The sequence below is a fragment of the Patagioenas fasciata genome, chromosome W (assembly GCF_037038585.1).
Source record: "Patagioenas fasciata isolate bPatFas1 chromosome W, bPatFas1.hap1, whole genome shotgun sequence".
Lineage (NCBI taxonomy): Eukaryota > Metazoa > Chordata > Aves > Columbiformes > Columbidae > Patagioenas > Patagioenas fasciata.
In genome coordinates this window covers 2366989-2391259 of record NC_092559.1, presented here as the reverse complement: position 1 = coordinate 2391259, position 24271 = coordinate 2366989, and the positions used below count along the sequence as shown (strand labels likewise).

Here is a 24271-nt window from a genome sequence, read left to right as displayed (position 1 = left end):
ACAAAAACTTTATTTTTTTTTAATTCATTATTTGGGTGAAAACAAGTTGAATTCATATCACTTGAATTAATCTAAAATGAATTCAGGTAATTGTTACAGTTGGATATAGTGTGAAGCTAGATATGCAGCATTTTTTGGGGAGGGGAAAAAACTTAAGTTCATAGACGAGTTTTAAGTTACGCTGATAGGAAGGATTATCTGAATTTGTCTTTAAATGATGAGAATATGTCCTTTTGCTTCTCTCTTAGACTCTTCTATTTCCTGAACATTTCTTGATGCAATAAACATGCTTTTCTGCCATCAAGATCCTTTTTCCCATGTGCAAAATGAAAATCATAGAATAATTTAGGTCAAAAGAGACCTCTAGAGGTTATATGGTACAACTCACACACACACTCAGAGGAGGGCTTTGAAGTTGCTCAGGGAAGACCTTCCCTCCCTCTTTTTCTGGTTACCTCTAAATATATCCCCTTGACTCATTCTAAACAGTTACTTAGGAAAGGTTGGAAATGTAAACACAAACAATTAAAGAAAATATATAATTACATTGTCTTTGAAATAAAAATAAATGTAATGAAACAATCTTTACTAAAAATAGTGCTGTATGATCAATATTCTGTATGATCAGAAGCTATGCTACTATCCAAGATTTCATCTTCAGGCATTGTTCATGCTGTTCATTCTAAGAACACATGTACTCTACACTTTCATCTGCATTAAATAAAAATTGTCAGAATGCATGGTCTGAAAGATAAGAAGCCTTCAGAGAAAATAGAAATAGATAATGGTTCTGAGGTTTTATTTTCCTTACAGCCAAAGTGTAAGCTGGAAAGTTTCAACGGAATCACTGAATGTATTACAATCAGCAGAATGTTCCCACTTTTCTTTCTTGATGGAATAATAAGAAGTAACAATAAAAAATTAAATTTTGGGGGAAATAAAAGTGTTTTTAAAGACACAGGTACCTGTACATTGGCAAAATCAACACGGTTGAGGTCGCTGAGCATCTGGTTGATCTGAGAAGTGTTTTGAAGCACAGCTCGAGCTGCCTGAGCCAGGTGATTAAGAGATGTGTATCTTCTCAAAGTCTGGGCAAAGGCACTTACAGCGGCAACCTATGAAGAAATCAATTTATCTTAACACATTGTAATATCAAAAGGTCTTCTGTTTCATCTATTTTAATTTTAAATTTGCTGTGTTAATTTATGAGCCCTCAGATATTGCAATTCACAAATAATGAAACAGTTTTTCCTATTAATTTATTTGGCCAAAAAAAAGTTATTTCCAATACCATGTTTCATGTTTGAGGTTCAATCTAAATATGACATTTAGCATAAAAGTTAAAATGACATCTAGTGTACAACTGCAAAAACTGAAGAAAATGGCAGAAAACTTTGTTTACCTTGGTTTGTATCATTCTCTGTGGAATATTGTTCATGGCACTGGAAAGCCAACCTTCAAGGCTTTTTGCAAAATTGCGAATGGCTTGGGTCAAGGCACCTAAACATTTAAGAACAAAAATAAAATGTAAAAGATGGCAAGGTGCATCTCTTGAAACCTTTTGCATCCTCAGTATTTAAATATTCCACACTGAGATCTGCTGCATTTATTGACTCAGAGACTTATCCAGTCTAAGTTTGGATTCCTTCCAATACAAGAAGGATGTTGATAAACTGGAGCAAGAGGGCCACTGACATAGTCCTGGAGCACATACCTTATGTGGAGAGGCTGAAAGAACTAGGTTTGCTCAGCCTGGAAAAGAGAAAGTTATGGAGGGACCTAATAGAAGTGTTTCAATACAGACAAGGTATCAAGAATACCGAGTCAGATTGTTTATAATGATGCATGGCAGGAGGGTGATACACAGCAAGCATAAACTGAAAAAAGAGAGGACCTGACTTGATAGGAGAAGGTTTTTCACCTTAAGGACAGCTAAGTGGTACCAATTCATTGCCCTTTGTTGGACTCTCTCCGGTATGTCCATGTCTCTCTTGCACTGGGGAGCCCAGAACTGGACACTGGACTCCAAGTGTGGCATCACCGGTGCTGACTAGAGGGGAAGGATCACCTTCCTCAACCTGCTGCCAGTGAAGCCCAGGATACCATTAGCCTTCGTTGTAGCAAGGGCACATTGCCCGATCACGTTCAACTCGGTGTCCACCAGGATCCATAGGTCCTTTTCTGCAAAGCTACTTTCCAGCTGGCTGGACCCCTGGCATGTACCGGTGCATGGGGTTGTTCCTCCACAAGGGCAGGACTTGTCACTTTCCCTTGTTGAACTGCATGAGGATCCCATCAGCCCATTTCTCCATCTTGTCAAGGTCCCTCTGGATGGCAGCACAACCCTGTGATGTATCAGTCACTCTTCCTTGTTTTGTGTCATCAGCCAACTTGCTGAGAGTATGCTCTGCCCAGATCACTAATGAAGAAGTTGAACAGTATTGACCCCTGGGGTACACCACTATTTACTGGCCTCCAACTAGACTTTGTGCCATATGACCATGGGATCCTCTTTGAGGATGGAGGGCTGCTAGGGAGAGAGAGGATCCACATGACCGAGTGGGGCATGAACAGCTTTGCCAACAGGCTGTCCAACCTGGTAAAGAGAGCTTTACACTAGGAATGATGGGGAAGGGATGACCAACAGTCAAGTGAGGAAGTCATAGACTGGATGGGCAAGTAAATGATGTGGGGTAAACAAGAAGGACCTCACAATCAACAAAACCGGGTTGAAAGTGGACGGCTTCAAGCATGTGCACATAACTAAGGAAGTGTCAGGAGATCTGCATTATGGGAAAGCTTTCGCGCCCTTTGGGGGAAACTGGTATGCCTGGTATGCTATTAATTATATCAACTTACTTATATTACTTACTTTTTCTTCTACTCTTTCAATTATGAACTTGAAACTGAGCAGTGATGTTGGGAGTGTGTGGTTTATTGCAGTTCATTAAATTTTGCCTGAGTTTATAGCTCAAACGTGTGAAGCAGAGGATTATGTTTGGTTTACCCTATTTATATGTTAAATTCTCCAAAGACCAATGGATATGCTTCAGGTGGTCTTAAATGGGGCATCTCCTTGTAGCTGCTGCTTCTGCTATTAATTCTATCAACTCTGGGTTCTAGTACCTAATCTATGAACAAAGAGTCTATTCTTTTCCATATACAGAGCCTAGGATATATGGTTGAAGGAAGCTATCCTATTAAAAAAGAGAAAGAAGCAAGTACTAAACCTGTGGTGGGAATGGAAAGTGTTCTATGACTATTAACATGGATATTCTTTCATTCTCCTTTTATGGCCATGTGTTAGCCTGATTCTAACACAACCCTCAACCCCTCCCAAGAAATCATTTACACATCAAAACAGCAGCTAGGGCCAGTTATCGAGAGGGAAAGGAAAACATGAGTTGGTTGGTTAAGAAGACTGGGACTGTGATCCAATAAGCAGGAAAGGGTTCTGGTCTTAGATAAAGAGCTGCTGGAAGTGACTGGAAAGGCAAGAGCCAAGAACCAGTAGGTGGAAAGAAGAAAGTATGGTGGTAGACATGCAAATCCAACAGAGTAAAAATGCATGGTTGTCTGGGGAAAAGAACTTTAAAAACCAAAACAAAAATAAAACCACTGACCGGATAAACAGCCCAGAAAAGTTGTCTCTATAGAGGAGACGATGCCTATATGATTTTCCTGATACAACTGCTAATGATTTCATTTGTAGATAGTACCTTAAAAGGAGATGGAAGGAGGAACTGGCTGGCACAACATAACTTGTAGTGCTATTTCATCCACCAGTAAACTGTTTTAGTATGATGGTTGATAATTTACCACAGAAAAATGTAGGTTATAAGGGATCTCCAGAGGTGATCTAGTCCAACCCTCTGCTCAAATAATGTCTAATTAGATCATGTTGCTCAGGAATTTGTCCCATCAAGTCGTGTACACCTCCAAGGACAGAAGTTCCACACCCTTTCTGGGCAACCTGTTCCTGTATTTGACCACCTTCATTGAAAAAAAGTATTTTCCTAATATCTAATCAGAACTTCCCATATTCCAATGTGCGTTCATTGCTTCCTGTCCTATTGCTGTGCGACTCTGAGAAGTGTCTGGCTCTATCTTCTCTGTATCCTCCCATCAGGTAGAGAGCAAAAAGGTATCCCCTGAGCCTTCTCCAAGCTGAACAGGCCTAGTTCTCTCAGCCTCTCCTCATGTCATGTTCTCCAGCCCCCTGACCATCTTGGTGGTCCTCTGCTGGACTCGCTCCAGTAAGTTCCATGTCTCTCTTGTACCAGGGAGCCGAAAACTGGACACAGGACTCCAGATACAGTCTCACCTGTGCTAAACAGAGGGTAAGGATCACTTCCCTTAACCTGCTGGCTACATCCTTGATAAGAGAGCCCAGGATGCATTTGTCCTTCTTTGCTGCAAGGACCGGTGGATGGAAAGAAGAAAGTATGGTGGTAGACACACAAATCTAACAAAGAACCAAAATGCTGCTGGCTCATATTCAACTTGCTTTCCACCAGGACTCCCAGGTTCTTCTCTGCAAAGTTACTTTGTAGACAGTCAGCTCCTCAGTCTATGTTTTTGCATGGGGTTATGGGGTTATTCCATCCCAGATGCAAGACTTGGCATTTATCCATGTTAAACGTAATAAGGATCCCATCAGTCCATTTCTCTGGCCTTTCCAGGTCCCTCTGACTTGCAGCATATTGAGTGCCCTCCCCCCGCCCCGGTTTGGTGTCATCTGCAAACTTGCCGAGAGTGCATTCTGTCCCATCATCCAGGTCACTAATGAAGATCTTAAACAGTATTGGTCCCAGTACTGATCCCTGAGAGACCTTACCAGTTACTGGCCCACAGCTGGACTTTGCACCACAGATCACAACTCCTTGAGCCCAGCAGTCTAGGCTATTTTCTAGCCACCTTATCATTCACTTATCCAGCTCATATCTGAACAATTTGGTGATAAAGAGATTATGGGAGACTGTGTCAGAGGCCTTTCTTCAGTCAAAGTATACAACATCCGTTGCCTCCCCTTGTCCACAGTGCCAGTCACCTCATCATAGAAAGCAATGAGTTTGGTCAGGCATGATTTGCCCTTGGTAAATCCCTGTTGGCTGCTCTCAGTCACCTTCTTGTCCTTCATGTATTTACAAATAGCTTCCAGGAAGCTTTGTTCCATAACCTTTCTAGAGACTGAGGTGAGGCTGACTGGCCTGTAGTTTCCAGTATACTCCTTTTTGTCCTTGAAGATGGGTGTGATATGACTTTTTCCATTCAGCATGAACTTCCCCCAGTTGCTGTGACCTTTTGAGGATGATAGAGAGCTGCCTTGCAATGACATCAGTCAGCTCCTTCAGCACCCTTGGATGCACCCCATCTGGTCCCATGGGCTTGTGTACATCTAAAAGGTTTAAGTGCTCCTTAATGGCATCTTCATAGATACAGGAGATTGTTATTTCTAGCAAGCTCTAGCAGTTCTAGCAGGCTCTGTCAGCTGTTCTTGATTAAAGAGGGCATTGAGCTTTTGTTCCAGCTGACTCCTGATTAGGGACAGTCAAGCACCCTTTCAGCAAATACTAGGGAGTGACCTATATAAGTGCCAGTCTAAAGCACAATGAGCAGAATCAGCAGTTTGTAGTGAATGGGGTCTAGTAGCTTTACTCTGGATGGTGTCTGTATCCTCAACAATGGTGGGGACGTGTTACATGACATGGTCCCCAGGAGCTGTTAGAGCAACTGTCCCTGGAATGTCAGAGGCCTTGGCCTAGATGGAGCTCCAGAAGGATACAGTTCTGTAGGTCTCAGGCTGTAGGATGTGCCTGGGGTTTTGCTGATAGTGGGGCAGCAGAAGAGAGTCTTATAGTCTGCAGGTGGTGTGCGCTTGTTGAGGATCTGTGTTGCCAAGTAAAGGAGCTATGGGAGGAGGTCAGCCGACTGCACAGCGTAAGAGATGATGAGAAACAGATGAACTGGTTCTCCTCTGGAATCCTGTAGCTTCAAGAGCCTGAACTCCCAACTGCACTGAAGGAGAAGCAGGAGCAGTTTGTGCTTTTTGGCTTGGGAAGTGGAGACTCCCATGATGAGGGTGGAAGCTTGTAACTTCTGGCACAAAGAGGAAGTTCTTCTTTTCCACCTGAAGATTTGCAACTACAAAATAGAATCAGTGACCTCACAGAAGATGAGGAGCTGGGAGGTCTGTCAAACAAAGCATCCATGCTGGTGGAACCTGGGTCATGCAGTAATGAATAACTGACTCCTAAGGGGAGCGGAGACTCCCATGTGCTGATTTGATCAATTGTTTAGGGAGGTTTGTTTGCTGAGGGCTTGGGTGTGGGATACTATTGAAAAACTCCTAAGGCTTCTCTGGCCCTCAGGCTATTAATCTCTGCTGCTCTTCCATGTGAGCACCAATGATACTGCCAAGGGAGACCTACCTGGAAAGTGTCAAGTGTGGCTATATGACTCTGAGGGCAATGGTCAAGGACATGGGTGCCTTGGTGATGTTATTCTTGATCTTCCTGGTGAGGGGAAAGAGCTTGAGGATGAGTGGATGGATCCTGCAGGTCAACAATTGGGTGTCTGGCTGGTGTTGGCAGCAAGCTTTTAATTTTTTTAGAGAATCACAGAATGGCAGAGGTTTGAGGGGACCTGCGGAGGTGCTCTTGCCCATACCCCTGCTCAAGCAGGGACACCTAAAGCCAGTTGCCCAGGAACACATCCAGATGGCTTTTGAATATCTCCAAGGAGTGAGACTCCACAATCTCTCTGGGCAACCTGTTCTAGTGCTCAGTCACTGTCACAGTGAAAAAGTGTTTCCTGATGTTCAGATGGAACCTCCTGTATTTCGGTTTGTGCCTGTTGCCTCTTGTCCTGTCACTAGGCACCACTGAAAAGAGCCTGGCTCAATCTTTTATGCACCTTCCCTTCATGTACATTCCTATTCATGTACATTGATAAGATCCCCCTCACCCCAAGCCTTCTCTTCCCTAGGCTCCTCTACCTCTACCAAAAACTTGCCACATAAAGCCAATACAGATCTTCTTCAGGCAACTGGAATAAGCCTCATGTTCACAGGCCCTGGTTCTCATGAGAGACTTGAAGAACCCCAATATCTGCTAGAGGGACAACAAAGCAGGGCACAGGCAACCCAGGAGGACAGTTAAGCAGTACAACTGGTTGCCCAGAGAGGTTTGTGTAGTTTCTGTCCTTAGGCATTTTCAAGACCTGACTGGTTAAAGCCCTGAGCAAATTCATCCAAATTCAGCATTGACCATGCTTTGAGCAGGAGGTTGGACTAGAGACCTTCTGAGGTGCCTTCCAACCTGAGTTATTCTTTGATTCTATATTATGTAACAATGATTTAGTTTCTAATTTAACAAACAGAACTGACCACTTCACCTAAGTTTCTTGAAAGTGTCTTATGATCAGCAGTGAAAATTCTTTTTGGCATTCCTACAGGTAGGTACATCGATAATTGCAACAATTGTTTCCTGTCTCCTGAAAACTTTTATCATGAATTTTCTGCCTTCAATTTTTCCCTAAGTGCTTTTGCTTTTAAAGAGCAAAACCCTGCACAAAATGGCAATTATTGCAATACTGCAGTTTCCTCAAGTAAGCTCGAAGTACCCTGAACCATTGCCAACATGCTGTTTATTTTAGTTCTGAAGAACAAAATGCAATGTCTAGTGTTCAAAGACAGTATCAATAAGCAATATATGAATGTGTTTAACTAACAGAAGGTAGGATTGCTCTTACTGCTGTGAAATCTTGGTGGCGGAGAACGAATGCTGCTACATTAACGAAAAAGACAAAACTAGAAAAGGGGAATCATGTTATCTTTACATGTTTTTTGTTTATGTGGTGTTTGTTTTCCACTACGTCTAAGAAGAAACAGTCCAAATAAAGACTGAATTTTGTTTATGAGGAAAAACACCATGTTTGGTAGAGTAAGAATTAATGGTGAATGGAAGTCACCTGATATGAGAAATGCCCTTTTTCAACCTGAGCAACCGATGAATCCTGTAATTAAGAACTTCCACTAGCAAAGTTAGCAAAATTGCTTAAAAAGAAAGAAATATTTTATTTTTCACAGCATCCTTTTCTTCAAATTTGTAATGATAACTAGTTTATTTAACTCCCCCCAAATGTGGATGCTCATCTGAAATTTAATTTGGATTTATAAAACTTCGTATTAGCTCTATGGAACAGAGTGTTTTGGTTGTTTTTTTTTTTTGTTGGTTGGTTGGTTGGTGTTTGTTTGGGTTTTTTTCGGTTGGTTGGTTTGGTTTTTTCCTTCTTTCTTGAGGTTTCCAGGCAAAAGAACAATGCTCTTTTGCACTGTCAATCATCTAACCCACTTATGCTACTATATAAACATTGTTTGTATCACTTACTAATTAACTAAGCATTCACTTGTTAAATTATTACCTGTGGAATAAGAAAAAGTCAGTATAAGGAATACTGTAAATAATGGGTCAACGATGTTTAGTTCTTTAAGGAATTTATTTATTTTTTTTTTCCTGGACAAATGCTGTGTAAAACACCTAAGATCTTTTTCACCCCACTGTATTACAGGATGATCTGTTTTAAAAACTAAGTGTGGAAAGAAGCAGCTCAGTGTCATCCTGATTTAAAAAAAAAAAAAAAAATAGTGTCTTTAGCTATGAAGAAAGAGGAATTCTAAATTCTGAAGAAAGAATATTCCCTTTTTCTAGCTAAACACTATGTTATTAGACAAAAGTGATGTATGGAATGATCACAAATTTCTAATGAGCTCTGAAAATGATACATTAAATTAAAAAATGTTGTTGTCCTCTGTCCTGTAAATAGTGGCTAACATACCCAGCCATTATCAAAAGCCTAAGCACCTACATGCTCCAAACATTCTTCAAGTTGATCTGGCTAGCATCAAAACTGTCAAAAACCTCTTCCAGAGAATCTTAAGAACAATCTGGTGCAAAATAAATGGCCTAAGTAAGTTCATTCTGATTGTAAAGTGTTACTAAACACACACTAAATGATGTAGCAAAAAAAGTTACGAGGAGAACATTTATTTTTGGATAGGCATTCAACAAGCTTTGGTTCGCATCTGAAATCTCTCTCCTACACAAATTTCACAAATAACAAGATTTTGCAGTCTTTCCGGTACTTGTAATTGCTGAAATTGAGAAATACAATGTGAAAAATATGTTGAACATAACTTCTCTGTCTGGAATAGGAACTCCCAAACAAGTTGGTTACTCTTGATCCTGTCACTTGCAAAGAGATAAAAAGGCCATTCTCAGGGAAAAGGATCTATTGCCACTAAAACACAGTGGCTCTTTTGCTAGCATCATTAGATAATAATCAACTTTACTCCCGGCTCAAGTATAGAGTGGTTGACTTCTTTTTAAACAAAGAAATGTGGCTTTTTCCTACACAGTAGTTTTTTCATTCATTTTTGTGGGCACTAAAAAGTTTTCACGAAAATTTCAACTGGCCAAATTTTACTTAGAGCTTGTTTTTCAAAAGTTTTTTCCTCACTGTTAATTTCTTTTATGGTAATATTTATTAGTAAGTTATGTGACAGAGTAGGCTTGGGGGATTATCCCCACTCCCCCACCCCCCCCTCCCAAAATACTGAAAGTCAGGAAAAGAAAAAAAAAAAAAAGATTAAACTCATATAAATAGAATTATCAGTTTACATCCTTACTAAATTAAACACATTGCCCCCCACCCTTTTTTTTTTTGGCCAGCTGATCTTGGTACCTTTCTGATTTTCCAGGAAAAAAGAAAACTGCCTATGATGGGGTATTTCTACAAAGCAGTACTTACAAATATGTTCCCGAGTTGCTTCTTACAGTATAGCTGACAGAGACAGCCAACAGGTGCAGCACTTTGCTCAGAAGAGGGACAGAAACTTTGCAGAGAACAGAATCCACGTCCTGAGCAATGGTGTTAATGTATTACAGGGCACCACCTCCAGCCATTGGAACAATTATCCCTATAATGTCAGAGGCCTCAATCCAGACCAAGCTCCTGAGGGAGGATGCAACTCTCAGAGTACAGCAAGTGGCTGGGGTCTCTCACTGAGGCTGGGACAGAGGGAGACAGTTTCCTTGCCTGCAGGACATGTGCAGTGGTACGGGATCTGTGTTGCCAAGGAGGTTCAAGAAAAGGTCAGCAGACTGTGCGATATCAGAGATGGTGAGAAAGAGATCAACCTGATCTTTTTCCAAGACCCTGCAGCCTGAGCCCTCAGCTGTATTGAAGGAGGATCAGGTGGTCTGTGCTTATTGGGTTAGGAAATGGCGAAGACTGGAAGCTTGTGACTTCCGGCAACAGGAAGAAGGCTCCTGCTCCACCTGCATATCTCCAACTAAAGAACAGGTTCAGTACCCTCGCAGTGTTGAGGGTCTGGGAACTCCATCCAGTGAAGCATCTGAGCTAGCTAAGTCTGAGCCATGCAGCAGCACCAGAAGGAAGTGGCAAGTGATAACAGTAGGAGACTCCATGCTGTAGGGGATGGGGGCCCACATCTGCCGACCTGACCTGCTGTCTTGGGAGGTTTACTGCTTGCTGGGAGTGGGATCTGGGATGCTGTGGAGATACTGCCAAGGTTTGTCCAGCCCTCGGACTATTACTCCTTGCGAATCTTCATGTGGGCACCAACACTACTGCCAGAGGAGATCTGGAGCATATCAAGCGTGACTACATGCATCTGGAGGCAATGGCCAAGAGCATGATGGTCCAAGTAGTGTTCTCCTTCCAGGGAGAAGCAAGGGCTTGAGGAGGAATGGAAGGATCCTGTGGGTCAACAGTTGGTTGCCCAGCTGGCGATGACAATCGGTATTTGTAATTTATGGCCATGGGGACCCTTCTTTGAGGATTGAAGACTGCTGGAGAGAGGTGGGATCCACCTGACCAAGTGGGGCAAAACCATCTTTACCAACAGGCTGGCCAACCTGGTGAGGATAATGGGGGAGGGAGATGAAGACCCACAATCAAGGGAGGGAGTGGTGGAATGAGTTGGCAAGCGAAGGATGCAGGGTGTTATGGAAAAGAGGGAGCTTGTAATCAGCAAAAGAGGGCTGAAGGGGAGATGCTCTGCTGGACGCAATTCTTACAAACAATGAGGCTTTTTTTTATGATTCCTACAGACTGGTTGGCGATGTGAAGGTTAGGGGGCAGCCTGGACTGCATTGACCATGAGATGGTGGAGCTGAGAATCCTGAGAGGAGGGAACAAGGCAAATGGCAGGATCGCAACTCCAAACTTCAGGAGAGCAGACTTTGGCCTGTGGAGGGACCTACTTGGAAGAATCCCATGTGAGACAGTCCTAGAGAGCAGAGGGGGTCTAGGAGACCTGTTTGATATTCAAGGATTGCCTCTTCCAAGCTCAAGAATGGTCCATCACAATGAGCAGAAAATCAAGCAAAGGTGAAGGGTCTGCATGGACGAACAAGGAGATCCTGACTAAAATCAAGCATGAAAAGGAAGCATACAGGAGCTGGAAAAAGGGGCAAGTGATCCAGGAGGAATGCAGCGACACTGTCCAAGTGTGCAGAGATGGGGTTAGGGAAGCCAAAGCCCACCTGGAGTTGAAACTGGCAAGGGATGTGAAGGGCAACATTAAGGATTTCTACAGGTACATCAGCAGCAAAATGAAGACCAGAGAAAATGTGGGCCTGCTGCTGAATGGGGCAGGGAACCTGATGAGAAAAGGACATGGGAAAGGCCAAGGTACTAAATGCCTTCTACGCCTGAGTCTTTTCTGGTAAGGATTGCCTTCAGGAATCCCAGGCTTCTGAGACCAGAGGGAAAGTCTGCAGCAAGGAAGAATTCTCCTCAATAGAGGAGGACCCAGTTAGGGAAACATTTAAACAAATTGGACATGCACAAGTCCATGGGACCTGATGGGATGCACCCATGAGTGCTGAGGGAGCTGGCTGATGTCATTACAAGGCCACTCTCAATTATCTTTGAATGGTCATGGTGATCAGGGGAGGTTCCTGAGGACTGGAAGAAAGCAAATGACACTCCAGTCTTCAAGAAGGGCAAGGAGGAGGATCTGGGGAACTACAGGCTGGTCAGCCTCACCTCTGTTCCTGGGAAGATGATGGAGAAAATAATCCTGGAAGCCATTTCCAAAGAAGGTGCCTGGTAGGAATCAGCATGGATTTAGGAATGGGAAATCATGCCTGACCAATCTGATAAGCTTTCTACAACGAGTCAACTAGCTTAGTGGATGAGGGGAGAGCAGCGGCTGCTGTTTATCTTGACTTTAGCAAGGCTTTTGACACTGTCTCTCATAACATCCTCATAGACAAGCTGACAAAATACAGGTTAGAAAAGTGGACAGCAAGGTGGACTGAAAACTGGCTGAACTGCCAGGCCCAGACAGTTGTGATCAGAAGCATAAAGTCTAGCTGGAGGCCAGCCTCTAGTGGTGTCCCCCAGGGTTGATCCTCGGGCCGATACTGTTTAACAACTTCGTTAATGACCTGGACGATGTGACAGAGTGCACCCTCAGCAAGTTTGCAGAGGACACAGAATTGGGAGAAGTGGTCGGTAGACCAGATGGCTGTTGTGCCATTCAGAGGGACCTTGACAGGCTGGAGAAATGGGCAGAAAGGAACCTCATGCAGTCCAACAAAAGGAAATGTCAAGTCCTGCCCCTGGGGAGGAATAACATGATGCACCAGTACAGGCTAGGGTCTGGCTGGCTGGAAAGCAGCTTTGCGGAGAAGGACACGGGAGTCCTGGTGGGCAACAAGCTGAATGTGAGCCAGTAATGTGCCCTTGCAGCAAAGGAGGCCAATGGTATCCTGAGCTGCATTAGGAACAGTGTTGACAGGAGGTTGAGGGAGGTGATAATTTCTCTCTACTCAGCACTGGCGAGGCCACACCTGGAGTACTGTGTCCAGTTCTGGTCTCCCCGGTACAAGAAAGACATGGACATACTGTAGCAAGTTCAGTGAAGAGCCACTGCAGTGATGAAAGGATCGGAGCATCTCCCGTAGGAGGAGATGCTGAGAGAGCTGGGACAGAATCACAGAATCATAGAATTGTTTAGGTTGGAAAAGACCTTAAAGATCATCGAGTCCAACCGTTAACCTAACACTGCCAAGTTCACCACTAAACCTAAGTGCCACATCTACACGTCTTTTAAATACTTCTGGGGATGGTGACTCAGGATTGTTTAGGCTGGAAAAGAGAAGGCTCAGAAGGGATCTTATCAGTGTGTCTAAATACGGGATGGGAGGGTGTATTGAAGATGGAGCCAAACTCTTCTCAGTGGTGCTCAGTGACGGGACAAGAGGGAATGGGCACAAACTGAAACACAGGAACTTCCGTTTGAACTTAAGAAAAATCTTTTTTACTCTAAGGGTTGTCAAACACTGGACCAGGTTGCCCAGAGAGTTTATGGAGTCTCCATCCTTGGAGATATTCAAAACCTGACTGGACAATGTCCTGAGCAACTTGCTCTGGTTGATCCTGATTTGAGTGGGGGTTGGGAGGGGGTTTGGACTAGACGATCGCCAGAGATCCCTTCCAACCTCAGCTACTCAAGTATTCTATGGTTCTGTGATTACACTTGAAGTCATCGTTGCAGAAGGTGTCATTTACAGTATCAAAAAAAAACTTTTCTAGCTACAAGGATAGCTGAGACTCTATGTCTTAAAATATTAATCCAACTTTATAAAGCAATTATTGTTTGGTCCACAGAAAGGATATAAAACTTGTTTTTACAAGGATTATACTGGATTGTAAAGAGGAAATTTCTTTTTAATATTTAACACAACGGACAAAACACGCAATAAATGTCTTAGGAAGAAATTTAAACTACAGGGACCACTTCCAGGAAGATCAACCTGAACTTTGCAACTGATAAGATGTTAAACCAGGGGGGATCCCAGACACCAAACTGGGAGGGATGCAGGAATTGATAGAACTATAAAAATTGATGAAGGGATTTGCAGGGGGAAGGGGAAGCAGGGAGAAACAAAGAGGAGGGATAGACAGAAAGGGGGATAAACCAGGCCAGTCACGGGTAAAACAGGGCCAGTCAGTACGCTTGTCTGGCTGAGCCCTGCGCCTGATCACCACAGTCTGTCCTATTTTCTTTTATCTACTTTTAAAATCTTTTGTTAACTATTACTCTGCTTAATCTCACTCTCTGTCCTCTGTGTATGTGTGCTGCAAGGAACAGGTGCCAGCTGCTGGTGAGACTTGTGTGTGTGAGAGTGAAATTTGGTGCCCAGCTACTGGAGTCAGACTGGGGGGCGTAGGCACCCCAGGGTCTGTGGTGTCAGCTACAGGAGTGCCTGAGGGTCCTAGCATCAGTAGTTGGAGGGGCCATAGCTCTCTGGATCATCATCACCGAATCATCATATGGTTTGGGATGGAAGGTGCCTTTAAAGGTCCAACCTCCCCCTGCTGTGGGCCAGGGACACCTTTCACTAGATCAGGTTGCTCCTAATGCAAACCCCAGGATGCAGTTTGCCCTCTTGGCTGCCAGGGTACACTACCGACTCATATTGAGCCTGCTGTCAACCAGCACCCACAGATCCCTTTCTGCAGGGCTGCTCTCCAGCCACTCCTAACCCTAACCTCCTCCCAATTTATACTTGTGCCCAGCGTTACTCTGCCACAGGTGCAGAATCTGGCATTTCGACTTGTTAAATTTCACGCCATTGATGATTGCCCAACGCTCCCATCTAGATCCCTCTGCAAGGCCTCTTGACCCTCAAGAGAGTCAACAGCACCTCCCAATTTGGTATCGCCAGCAAACTTGCTAATGGTGCATCTAGATAATTTATAAAAATACTGAACAGAACTGGCCCTAGAACTGAGCCCTGAGGAAGACCACTGGTGACTAGTCGCCAGCCAGATGTAGCCCCATTCTCTACAACCCTTTGAGCCCTGCCCTTCAGCCAGTTCTTCGCCCAGCACACCATGAACCTGCTCATCTCATGGGATACTGTGAGGGACAGTATCAAAAGCCTTACTAAAATCCAGAAAGACTGCCTTCCCTTCATCCACTAGGTGGGTGACCTTATTATAGAAGGATATCAAATTAGTTAGACAGGAATTTCCCTTTGTGAACCCATGTTGACTGTGCCTGATGATTGCATTGGTCTTTAAAGGCCTTTCAGTAGCACCCAGTATGATCTTCTCCATAATTTTTCCAGGAACTGAGGTTAGACTAACAGGTCTGTAGTTTCCTGGGTCTTCTCTCATGCCCTTCTTGTAAATTGGAATAACACTGGTTAGCTTCCAATCAACAATTACCTCCCCAGACTCCCAAGACCTTTGGTAGACGATTGAGAGGAGTCCTGCCATAACATCTTCTAGCTTCTTCAGTACTCTGGAATGAATCCCATCAGGCCCCATGGACTTGCGAACATTCAACTGATACAGCTGGCCACTTAGAAATTCAGTGTCCACAAATGGAAAGTCACTGTTCCCACACTCATGGTTCTTTGACTCGGGGGACTGGGCAGCCCAAGGTCTATCAGTATTGCTAAAGACTGAGCAGAAAAAGCACTGAATGTCTCCGCTTTTTCTTCATCCCTATTAGCCAGGTGACCATCTTCAAGAAGTATCAGTCCAATGTTTTCCTTAGACCTGCTCTTGCTATCAACGTACTTAAAAGAGCCCTTCTTGTTATCTGACACAACACTGAGCAGTTTCAACTCTAACTGAGCTTTGGCCTTTCATGTCTTCCCCCTGCATATATGAGCCACAGCTCTGTAATCTTCCTGCGGAGCCTGACCTTGCTTCCAGAGATCATACCATTTCTTTTTCATCTTGAGCTCCACGAGGAGTTGCCTGTTCAGCCAAGCTGGTCTTCTGCCCGGCTTGCTTGACTTTTGACACAAGGGGATTGCCTGCTCCTGTGCTTCTAAAAGGTGGTTCTTAAAAACTGACCAGCACTCATGGTCTCAGGGGACACTGCTAAACAGCTTCCTGAGTAGCTTAAAGTTTGCTCTCTTGAACTCCAGCATAGCAACTCTGCTCACCTTTTTTCTCATTGCACCGAAAACTTTAAACTCACTGTGGCCAAGACAGCCACCTACCATCACACCTCCCACGAGTCCTTCTCTATTCACAGGCAACAAGTCTAGGAGGGCATCTTTCCTAGTTGGCTCACTGAGTACTTGTGACAAGAAGTTATCTCCTACAAACTTCAAGAATTTCCAAGCCCTGCTCACCACAACAGTATGATATTCCCAGTTGATGCCTGTGAAGCTGGAATTTCACAGAATCACAGAATGTTAGGGATTGGAAGGGACCTCGAAAGATCACCTAGTTCAATCCCCCTGCCGGAGCAGGAACACCTAGATGAGGTTCCACAGGAAGGCGTCCAGGAGGGCTTTGAATGTCTCCAGGGAAGGAGACTCCACGACCTCCCTGGGCAGCCTGTTTCAGTGTTCTGTCACCCTCACCTGAGAAGAAGTTTCTTCTCAAATTTAAGTGGAACCTCTTGTGTTCCAGTTTGAACCCATTACCCCTTGTCCTACCGTTGGTTGTCACCGAGAAGAGCCTGGCTCCATCCTCGTGACACTCACCCTTTATATATCTGTAAACATTAGTGAGGTCACCCCTCAGTCTCCTCTTCTCCAAGCTAAAGAGACCCAGCTCCCTCAGCCTTTCCTCATAAGGAAGATGCTCCCCTCCCTTAATCGTCTTTGTTGCCCATAAAGACAAGGGCTACCGATCAAGAGATTTCTCCTAATTGCCTATAGAATAACTCATTAGTGCTATCATCCTGGCTGGGCGATCGGTAGTAGACGTCCACAACATCATCTCCTTTGTTTTCCATCCCCCTAATCCTCACCCAGAGGCTCTCCACCACATCACTGCTAACTGTAAGGGCTGTACAATCAAACCTCTCCCTTACATACAGTGCAACACCTCCACCTCGCCTGTCCTATCCCTTGTGAACAGCCTTGTGGGCCTCCTCTGGACCCACTCTAACAGAACTGGATGCCCCAGAGCTGGATGCAGTACTCCAGGTGGAGTCTCGCGAGAGCGGAACAGAGGAGAATTGACCTGCTGGTCACGCTTCCCTTTATGCAGCCCAGGATGCAATTGGCTTTCTGGACTGCAAGTGCACATTGCCGGCTCATGTCCAGTCTTTCATCCACCAGTACCCCAAGTCCTTCTTCATAGAGCTTCTCTCCATCCATTCATCCCCAGTCTGGGGTTTACCCCGAACCAGGTGCAGGACCTTGCACTGGACCTTTTTTAACTTCATATGGTTTGCATGGGCCCACTCCTCAAGCCTGTCAAGGTCCCTCTGGAGACAGGCCCTTCCTTCAAGCAAATCCACTGCATCACTCAGCTTGATGTCATCTGCAAACTTGCTGAGGGTGCACTCATTCCCACTTATGTCGTTGATTGAAGATATCAAACAGTACCGGTCCCAATACGGATCCTTGAGGGACACCACTCGTCCCTGGTTTCCACTTGGACACTGAGCCATTGACTGTAACTCTTCAGACGTGGCCATCCAGCCAGTTCCTTATCCATCTAACAGAACATCCACCAAATCCATACCTCTCCAATTCCGTAACCAGAATGTTATGGGGGCCTGTATCAAAAGCCTTACAGAAGTCCAGGTAGATGCAATCCGCAGCTCTTCCTTTGTCCACTGATGCAGTCACTCTATTGTAGAAAGCCACTAGATTAGTCAGGCATGATTTGCCCTTGGTGAAGCCATGCTGGCTGTCTCGAATCACCTCCCTGTCATCTGTATGCCTCAGCATATCTTTCAGGAGGATTTGTTCCATGATCTTATTGGGTACAGAGGTGAGGCTCATTTTTACCCTTTTTAAAAATGGACTTGATGTTTCCCTTTTTACCAGTCACTGGGGATGTAGTCTGACTGCCATGACTTTTCAAATATAATGGATAGTGGCTTGACAACTACATGAGACAATTCCCTCAGGACCCTGGCATGCATCTCATCAGGTCTCATGGTCTTGTCTATGCTCAGGTTCTGTAGGTGATCTCAAACATGATTTTCTCCTGTGATGGGAGGAACTTTATTCCCCCAGTCTCTGCCTTGACGTTCTAGGTCTTGAGAGATGTGGGAAGATTGCCAGTGTCAGGGTGATTGAAGTCCCCCAGGAGGATTGGAACCCTTGAGCATGTTGCTTCCTGTAGGTGAAGTAAGAATGCTTCTTTGACATCCTCCCCTTGATCAAGTGGCCTGTAGTAAACACCAGCCATGAGGTTTCCTTTGTTTACTTTTCCCTTATTTTTACCCATAAGCTTTCAATGTGTTCATCGCTGTTTTTCAAAGACAGCTCTGTGCAGTCAATCCATTCTTTTACATAGAGGGCAACCCCCCCCCCTCCCCTTCCTTGCCTGTGCTTTCTGAACAATTTATAGCCATCGGTTGCAGATCTCCAGTCATGTGATTCATCCCATCATATTTTAGTGAAAGTGATTAAATCATAGCTTTCCAGGTACACAGTGACTTCCATCTTTTCCTGTTTGTTACCCATGCTGCATGCATTGCTATAGAGGCACTTTAGTGCCTTGTCACCTTTTTAGAGGAACGCAGCGTAATTCCTTTGAGGCATTTCACAGGTGTATATTATATTTTATGTATATATGTGTTTTTAATTTCTTTTTAATGTTTAAAACAGCATACAAAACATGCAATAAATGTTTTCGGAAGGAATTAGTTCTTCCTGGAAATCAATTTAAAATCATTTACTACCAAGCAACCATAAAAAGATATCATGCTTGAGTAAGGATGTATACTATAAAATTAGCTTTGAAAAGAAAGCTTTATTCCTGATAATGGTCAATTGACCATAATACTATAATTGATTGATGAGTCCTTCGTACTGGAAAAAGAACAGAAAGCATAATAAACTGGAATAATAAACAAGACTTAAAATGTTTGACAGTGTTATGTTGGTTTAATAGGTATCATCAAAACTGGTAAGGTTTTAGCAGCCACTGATAATACATAAATGTTTAATTATCAAAAAATGAAGTGAGAAAGCATATACATTTTGGTTTTTTAAGAACTAGAACTTTTATATATAAAACTTAAACTAAAGCCTACTGAAATCAGTGGAAAGACTGTCTGACATTAATGGACTCAGGCTCAGGGCCATCGTGCATTCACAACTGTCAGGTAGACAAAAGCCAGTATATAAAGGAAGACATTTTTATCTTAAAATTAATAAATACTGAGAATCTGCAGTGACAAAAGTGTATTCCATAGGGAAATATATACTTAAAACTTCTAGAGACTTTCCTAAATGCAGTGAAATATTCACTCTCCTTTACTTTAATTATAGTGCTTGCATCAACTCCAGTACACCTTCCTAATCAACAGAATTAAGGAAAGATGACACACACAAAATTTACATCCTCCAAATCATTCCCAAAAGTTTCACATGAGGCACACAAAATGACCACATAAACCAAACCAAACCAAAACAAAATACAGTCTTATGAGATGTTATCTGTGTTTAACTTACTAGGAATAGGTCTAAGGACATCAGGAATGAGAATCTCCACCAAAGCCTGGTACATCACATGGTCACAATTACCCATCCATTTCAGAATAGACTCATTTTTGCACAGAGTAATCAGTTTTCCTTTTGGAAGTCGACTTTCTATTTCACTCAGATTGCTGGTGTGAATAAATGTAACAAATGAAAATGCATTTACATACAAATAAGTACAATGGACTTTGAAACTGATTATTTAATAAAAAGTTCATAAATGTCTCTGTTACATCCAACTGAAACTCTAACTTCCTCATATGAAACTGGGGAAAAATGGCCTCCAAAGTTCTGCTCCAGCCCATAAATTATGCACAGGTATGATAAAAATGGTCCTTGCAATTTAAACAAACCAGACAGCATATTGTGAAAAGATACTTTGACTTTAGTCATCAGAACAAAGGAAAAAACAGAAGATGCATACAATCATTTCAAGCCTGCAGCTTGACATAGACCGATAGCCTGTATGTCAAACAGAAGACAACAAAAAAACTACTGATGTCAGAAAAGGTTCTTAGCCTATATAGAAAACTCAGATTTTCTTTGATTTGACTCATGCTGTTATATTATGATGGTGAATAGTAACCAAAAAGAGACATTTACTGACCTCAGTTCAATAATAGTTGTGTCGTCAGTTGGAGCAGAGGGAGAATAGCGCCAGAAAGTTTGCCACAATTTTTCTATGAGGCTAAACTGAAGATTCACAACAACATCGACTATTGCCTAAAAAAATATAAAACAAGTGCAGATAGTCTTCCACCTCATCCCCCGTCCTGCCTCATCTCCTCCCAGGGGCATAGCTCCCCCCTGGTCATTTTGCAGAAAAAAAATAATAAAATGTATGATTATAACTAAAAATATAATATGCTTTTAAATAATTTTTTAGCAACAATTTTTCCAACTGTCCATACTAGTGTGGACAGAGACTCAGATCAGGCCAAGTGCAAATACAAGGAAGCCTCCAGAGAAGAGCCTAAGCACATATATAAGGTGAATTCACCTAAACAGAACTTTTAACACTATTACAAACACAAAGGAAACCTGCTATTTTGTGTATTTTGTTACTTCATTGCATATTTTAAAGCACCATCAACAATAATTTTAAAACACATTATTCAACATGAAATCGTAGGATCATAAAACCATTTAGGTGGGAAAAGACCTTTAAGATCATCAAGTCCAACCCTTACCAGGCACTGCCAAGTCCATCACTAAACCATGCCCCTAAGAACCACATCTACACGTCTTTTAAACACCTCCAGGGATGGTGACTCCACCACTTCCCCGGGCAGTCTCTTCCAATGCCGGACAACCCTTTCTGTGAAGAAATTTTTCCCAATACCCAATCTAAACCTCCCATTGTGCAACTTGAGGCCATTTCCTTTTGTCCTATCGCTTATTACTCGGGAAAAGAGACTGACACCCATCTCGCTACAACCTCCTTTCAGGTAGTTGTAGAGAGTGATAAGATCTCCCCTCAGCCTCCTTTTCTCCAGGCTAAACAGCCCCAGTTCCCTCAGCTGCTCCTCATAAGACTTTGCTCCAGACCCTTCACCAGCTTCATTGCCCTTTTTTGGACACATTCCAATACCTCAATGTCCTTCTTGTAATGAGGGGCCCAAAACTCAACACAGTATTTGAGATGTGGCCTCATCAGTGCCGAGTATAGGGGGACATTTGCTTCCTAGTCCTGCTAGCAACACTATTCCTGATAGAAGCCAGGATGCTCTTGGTCTTCTTTGTCACCTGGGCGCACTGGGACACAGCAACCCTGGCTGTACATACAGACTGGGGGATGAGATGTTGGAAAGCAGCTCTGCGAAGAAGGATCTGGGCATTCTGGTCGACAGCAAGTTGAACAGGAGCCAAGAGTGTGCCCGGGCAGCCAAGAGAGCCAACCGTGTCCTGGGGTGCATCAAACATAGTATTGCCAGCCGCTCAAAGGAGGTGATTGTCCCGCCCTACTCTGCACTGATATGGCCTCACGCGGAGTACTGCGTGCAGTTCTGGGAGCCACGGTGACGCTAGTGACAAATAATGCTGACAAGGCAGAGGTTCTCAGTGCCGCCTTTGCCTCTGTCTTTACTGGTGTAGCTGGACTCCAAATCACAGGATCAAGTAGCTACGACAATGCATGTGCCAATATTCCTCTAGTAGTGGAGGAAGGGCTGGTCTGCAGCCTTTTGCAAGGGCTCAACCCACATAAATCTATAAGCCTGAATGGAATCCATTCCAGGGTGTTAAGAGAACTGGCTCGTGTTGTTGCAAGGCCACTGCCTATAATCTTTGAAAAGTCGTGGAGAACAGAGGATATCCCTAGTGACTGAAAGAGGGGAAATGTTATACCCATCTACAAGAAGGGACCAAAAGAGGACCCAGGAAATGACAAGTCCATTAATCTTGCTTCAGTTCCTGGGAAAGTAATGGAACAAGTTCTCCTAGAAACTCTCACAAACCAAATGAAGTGGGTGACTGGGAAAAGCCAGCACAGATTTATCCAAGGCAAACCATACCTAACTAACCCAATCACCTTCTACAACAAAGTAACACTTTCTGTCAAAGTGGGGAGAGCAGTGGGTATTCTTTACATGGATTTCCACACAGTGTTCGACACTGTTTCTCACAGCCTTGTGCTGGACAAACTGGCAAGACAGTTTGTATGGGTGGTCTGTGAGATGGGTAGGAAGTTGACCAACAGGCCACACTCAGAGGGTGGTGATTAATGGGTTTTACTCAGGCTGGCAGCCTGTCACAATTGGGGTCCCCCAGGGATTGATACTGGGCCCCACACTGTTCAACATTTTCATAAATGATCTGGATGATGGGATTGAAAGCATGTTTACCAAGTTTGCTGATGACACCAAACTGAGTGATGAGGTAGATATGTCAAAAGAGAGAGACATCTTACAGAGAGACCTGGACAGGCTGGAAAAGTGAGCTAGCAAGAACAGTATCATAGTCATAGAATGGTTAGGGTTAGAAGGGACCTTTAAAGGTCATTTCATCAACGGCCCTGCAATGAGCAGGGACATCTTCAACTAGACTGGATTACTGAGAGCCTCATCCAACCTGAACTTGAATGCTTCCAGGGATGGGACATCTACCACCTCTATGAGCAACCTATTCCAGTGTTTCACCTCCCTCATCATAAATAATTTCTTCCTTATATCTAGTCTTAATCTACCCTCTTTTAGTTTAAAGCCATTACCCCTTGTCCTATTGCAACAGACCCTGCTAAAATGTCTGTCCCCATCTTTCTTATAAGACCCTTTAAGTATTGAAAGGCCGCAATAAGGTCTCCCCAAAGCCTTCTCTTGGCTAAACCACCTCAAGTCTCTCAGCCTTTCTTCATAGGAGAGGTGTTCCAGCCCTCTGACAATTTTTGTCCATGTCTTTCTTGTGCTGGGGACCCCAGAGCTGGATGCAATACTCCGGGTGGGGTCTCACCAGAGCAGAGTAGAGGGGCAGAATCAGCTCCCTTGACCTGCTGGCCATGCTTCTTTTTATGCAGCCCAGGATATAATTAGCTTTCTGGGCTGCGAGCATATGTTGCCAGCTCATATCCAATTTTTTTCCACTAGTATCCCTAAGTCCTTTTCTTCACAGCTGCTCTCAATCCCTTCATCCCCAAGCCTGTATTGATACTGGGGGTTGTCCTGACTCAGGTGCAGGACCTTGCACTTGGCCTTGCTGAACCTCGTGAGGTTCACATGGACCCACTTATCAAGCTTGTCTGGGTCCCTCTGGATGGCATTCTGTCCCTCAGGCAGATCAACCACACCACTCAGCTTGGTGTCGTCTTCAGATTTTCTGAGTGTGCACTCAATCCCACAATGTGGTTGATGAAGATATTAAACAGTATTGATCCCAATATGGACCCCTGAGGGACAATAGTCATCACTGTTTTCCACTTGGACACTGAGCCATTGACTATAACTCTTCAGACGTGACCATCCAACCAGTTCTAATGGTCTATCCATCAAGCCTAATCTCTCCAATTTAGCAGCCAGAATGTTGTGGGAGGCTGTATCAAAGGCCTTCCAGAAGTCCAGGTAGATGACATCTGTAGCTCTTCCCTTGTCCACCGATGTAGTCACTCCATTGTAGAAGGCCACTATATTAGTCAGGCATGATTTACCCTTGCTGAAGCGTTGTTGGCTGTCTCGAATCACCTCCCTGTCATCCATGTTTTGACAGAACTTCTAGGAAGATCTACTCCATTATCTTCCCAGGCACAGAGGTGAGGCTGACAGGTCGGTAGTTCCCAGGGTCCTCCTTTTTACCCTTTTTAAAAATAGGTGCAATGTTTCCCTTTTTCCAGTCACCAGGGACTTCACCTGACTGCCATGACTTTTCAGATATGATAGTGGCTTGACAACTACATCAGACAGTTCCCTCAGGACTCTGGGATGCATCTCATCAGGTCCCATACTTTTATATATGTTCAGGTTCCTCAAGTGGTCATGAACCTGATCTTCTCTTATAATGGGAGGGACTTTGCTCCCCTGGTCCCTGCCTTGAGGTCCATCCACTCGAGTGGTATGGGAAGAGAGATTGCCAGTTTGAAATTTAAAAGATATGCAAATTCCTGCACCTGGGACAACATAACCAAAGAGCACAGTACAAGCAAGTATCTGTGTGGCTGGGGAGCAGCTTTGCTGGAAGGGACCTGGGGGTGCTGGTGGACAACAAGCTAAACACGAGTCAACAGTGCACCACTGCAGCAACAAAGATAAATCGGATCCTGGGCTGCATCT

General features: G+C 43.8%; 2 protein-coding genes across 2 annotated transcripts in view; one reads left to right on the top strand and one right to left on the bottom strand.

Annotated features, from left to right (window-relative positions):
- LOC136114585 (transcription factor RFX3-like) overlaps positions 1 to 24271 on the top strand; it is a 177574-nt gene that overhangs the window by 88952 nt on the left and 64351 nt on the right. The gene's annotated exons all lie outside the window — the stretch shown is intronic.
- Positions 700 to 23701, bottom strand: LOC136114610 (transcription factor RFX3-like). The gene is made up of 6 exons (XM_071801571.1): positions 23474 to 23701; positions 20122 to 20237; positions 19488 to 19642; positions 1403 to 1500; positions 966 to 1115; positions 700 to 711 (listed from the first exon to the last, which is right to left on the bottom strand). The coding sequence occupies exons 1-6, from the start codon at positions 23699 to 23701 to the stop codon at positions 700 to 702; spliced, it is 759 nt and encodes a 252-aa protein (XP_071657672.1).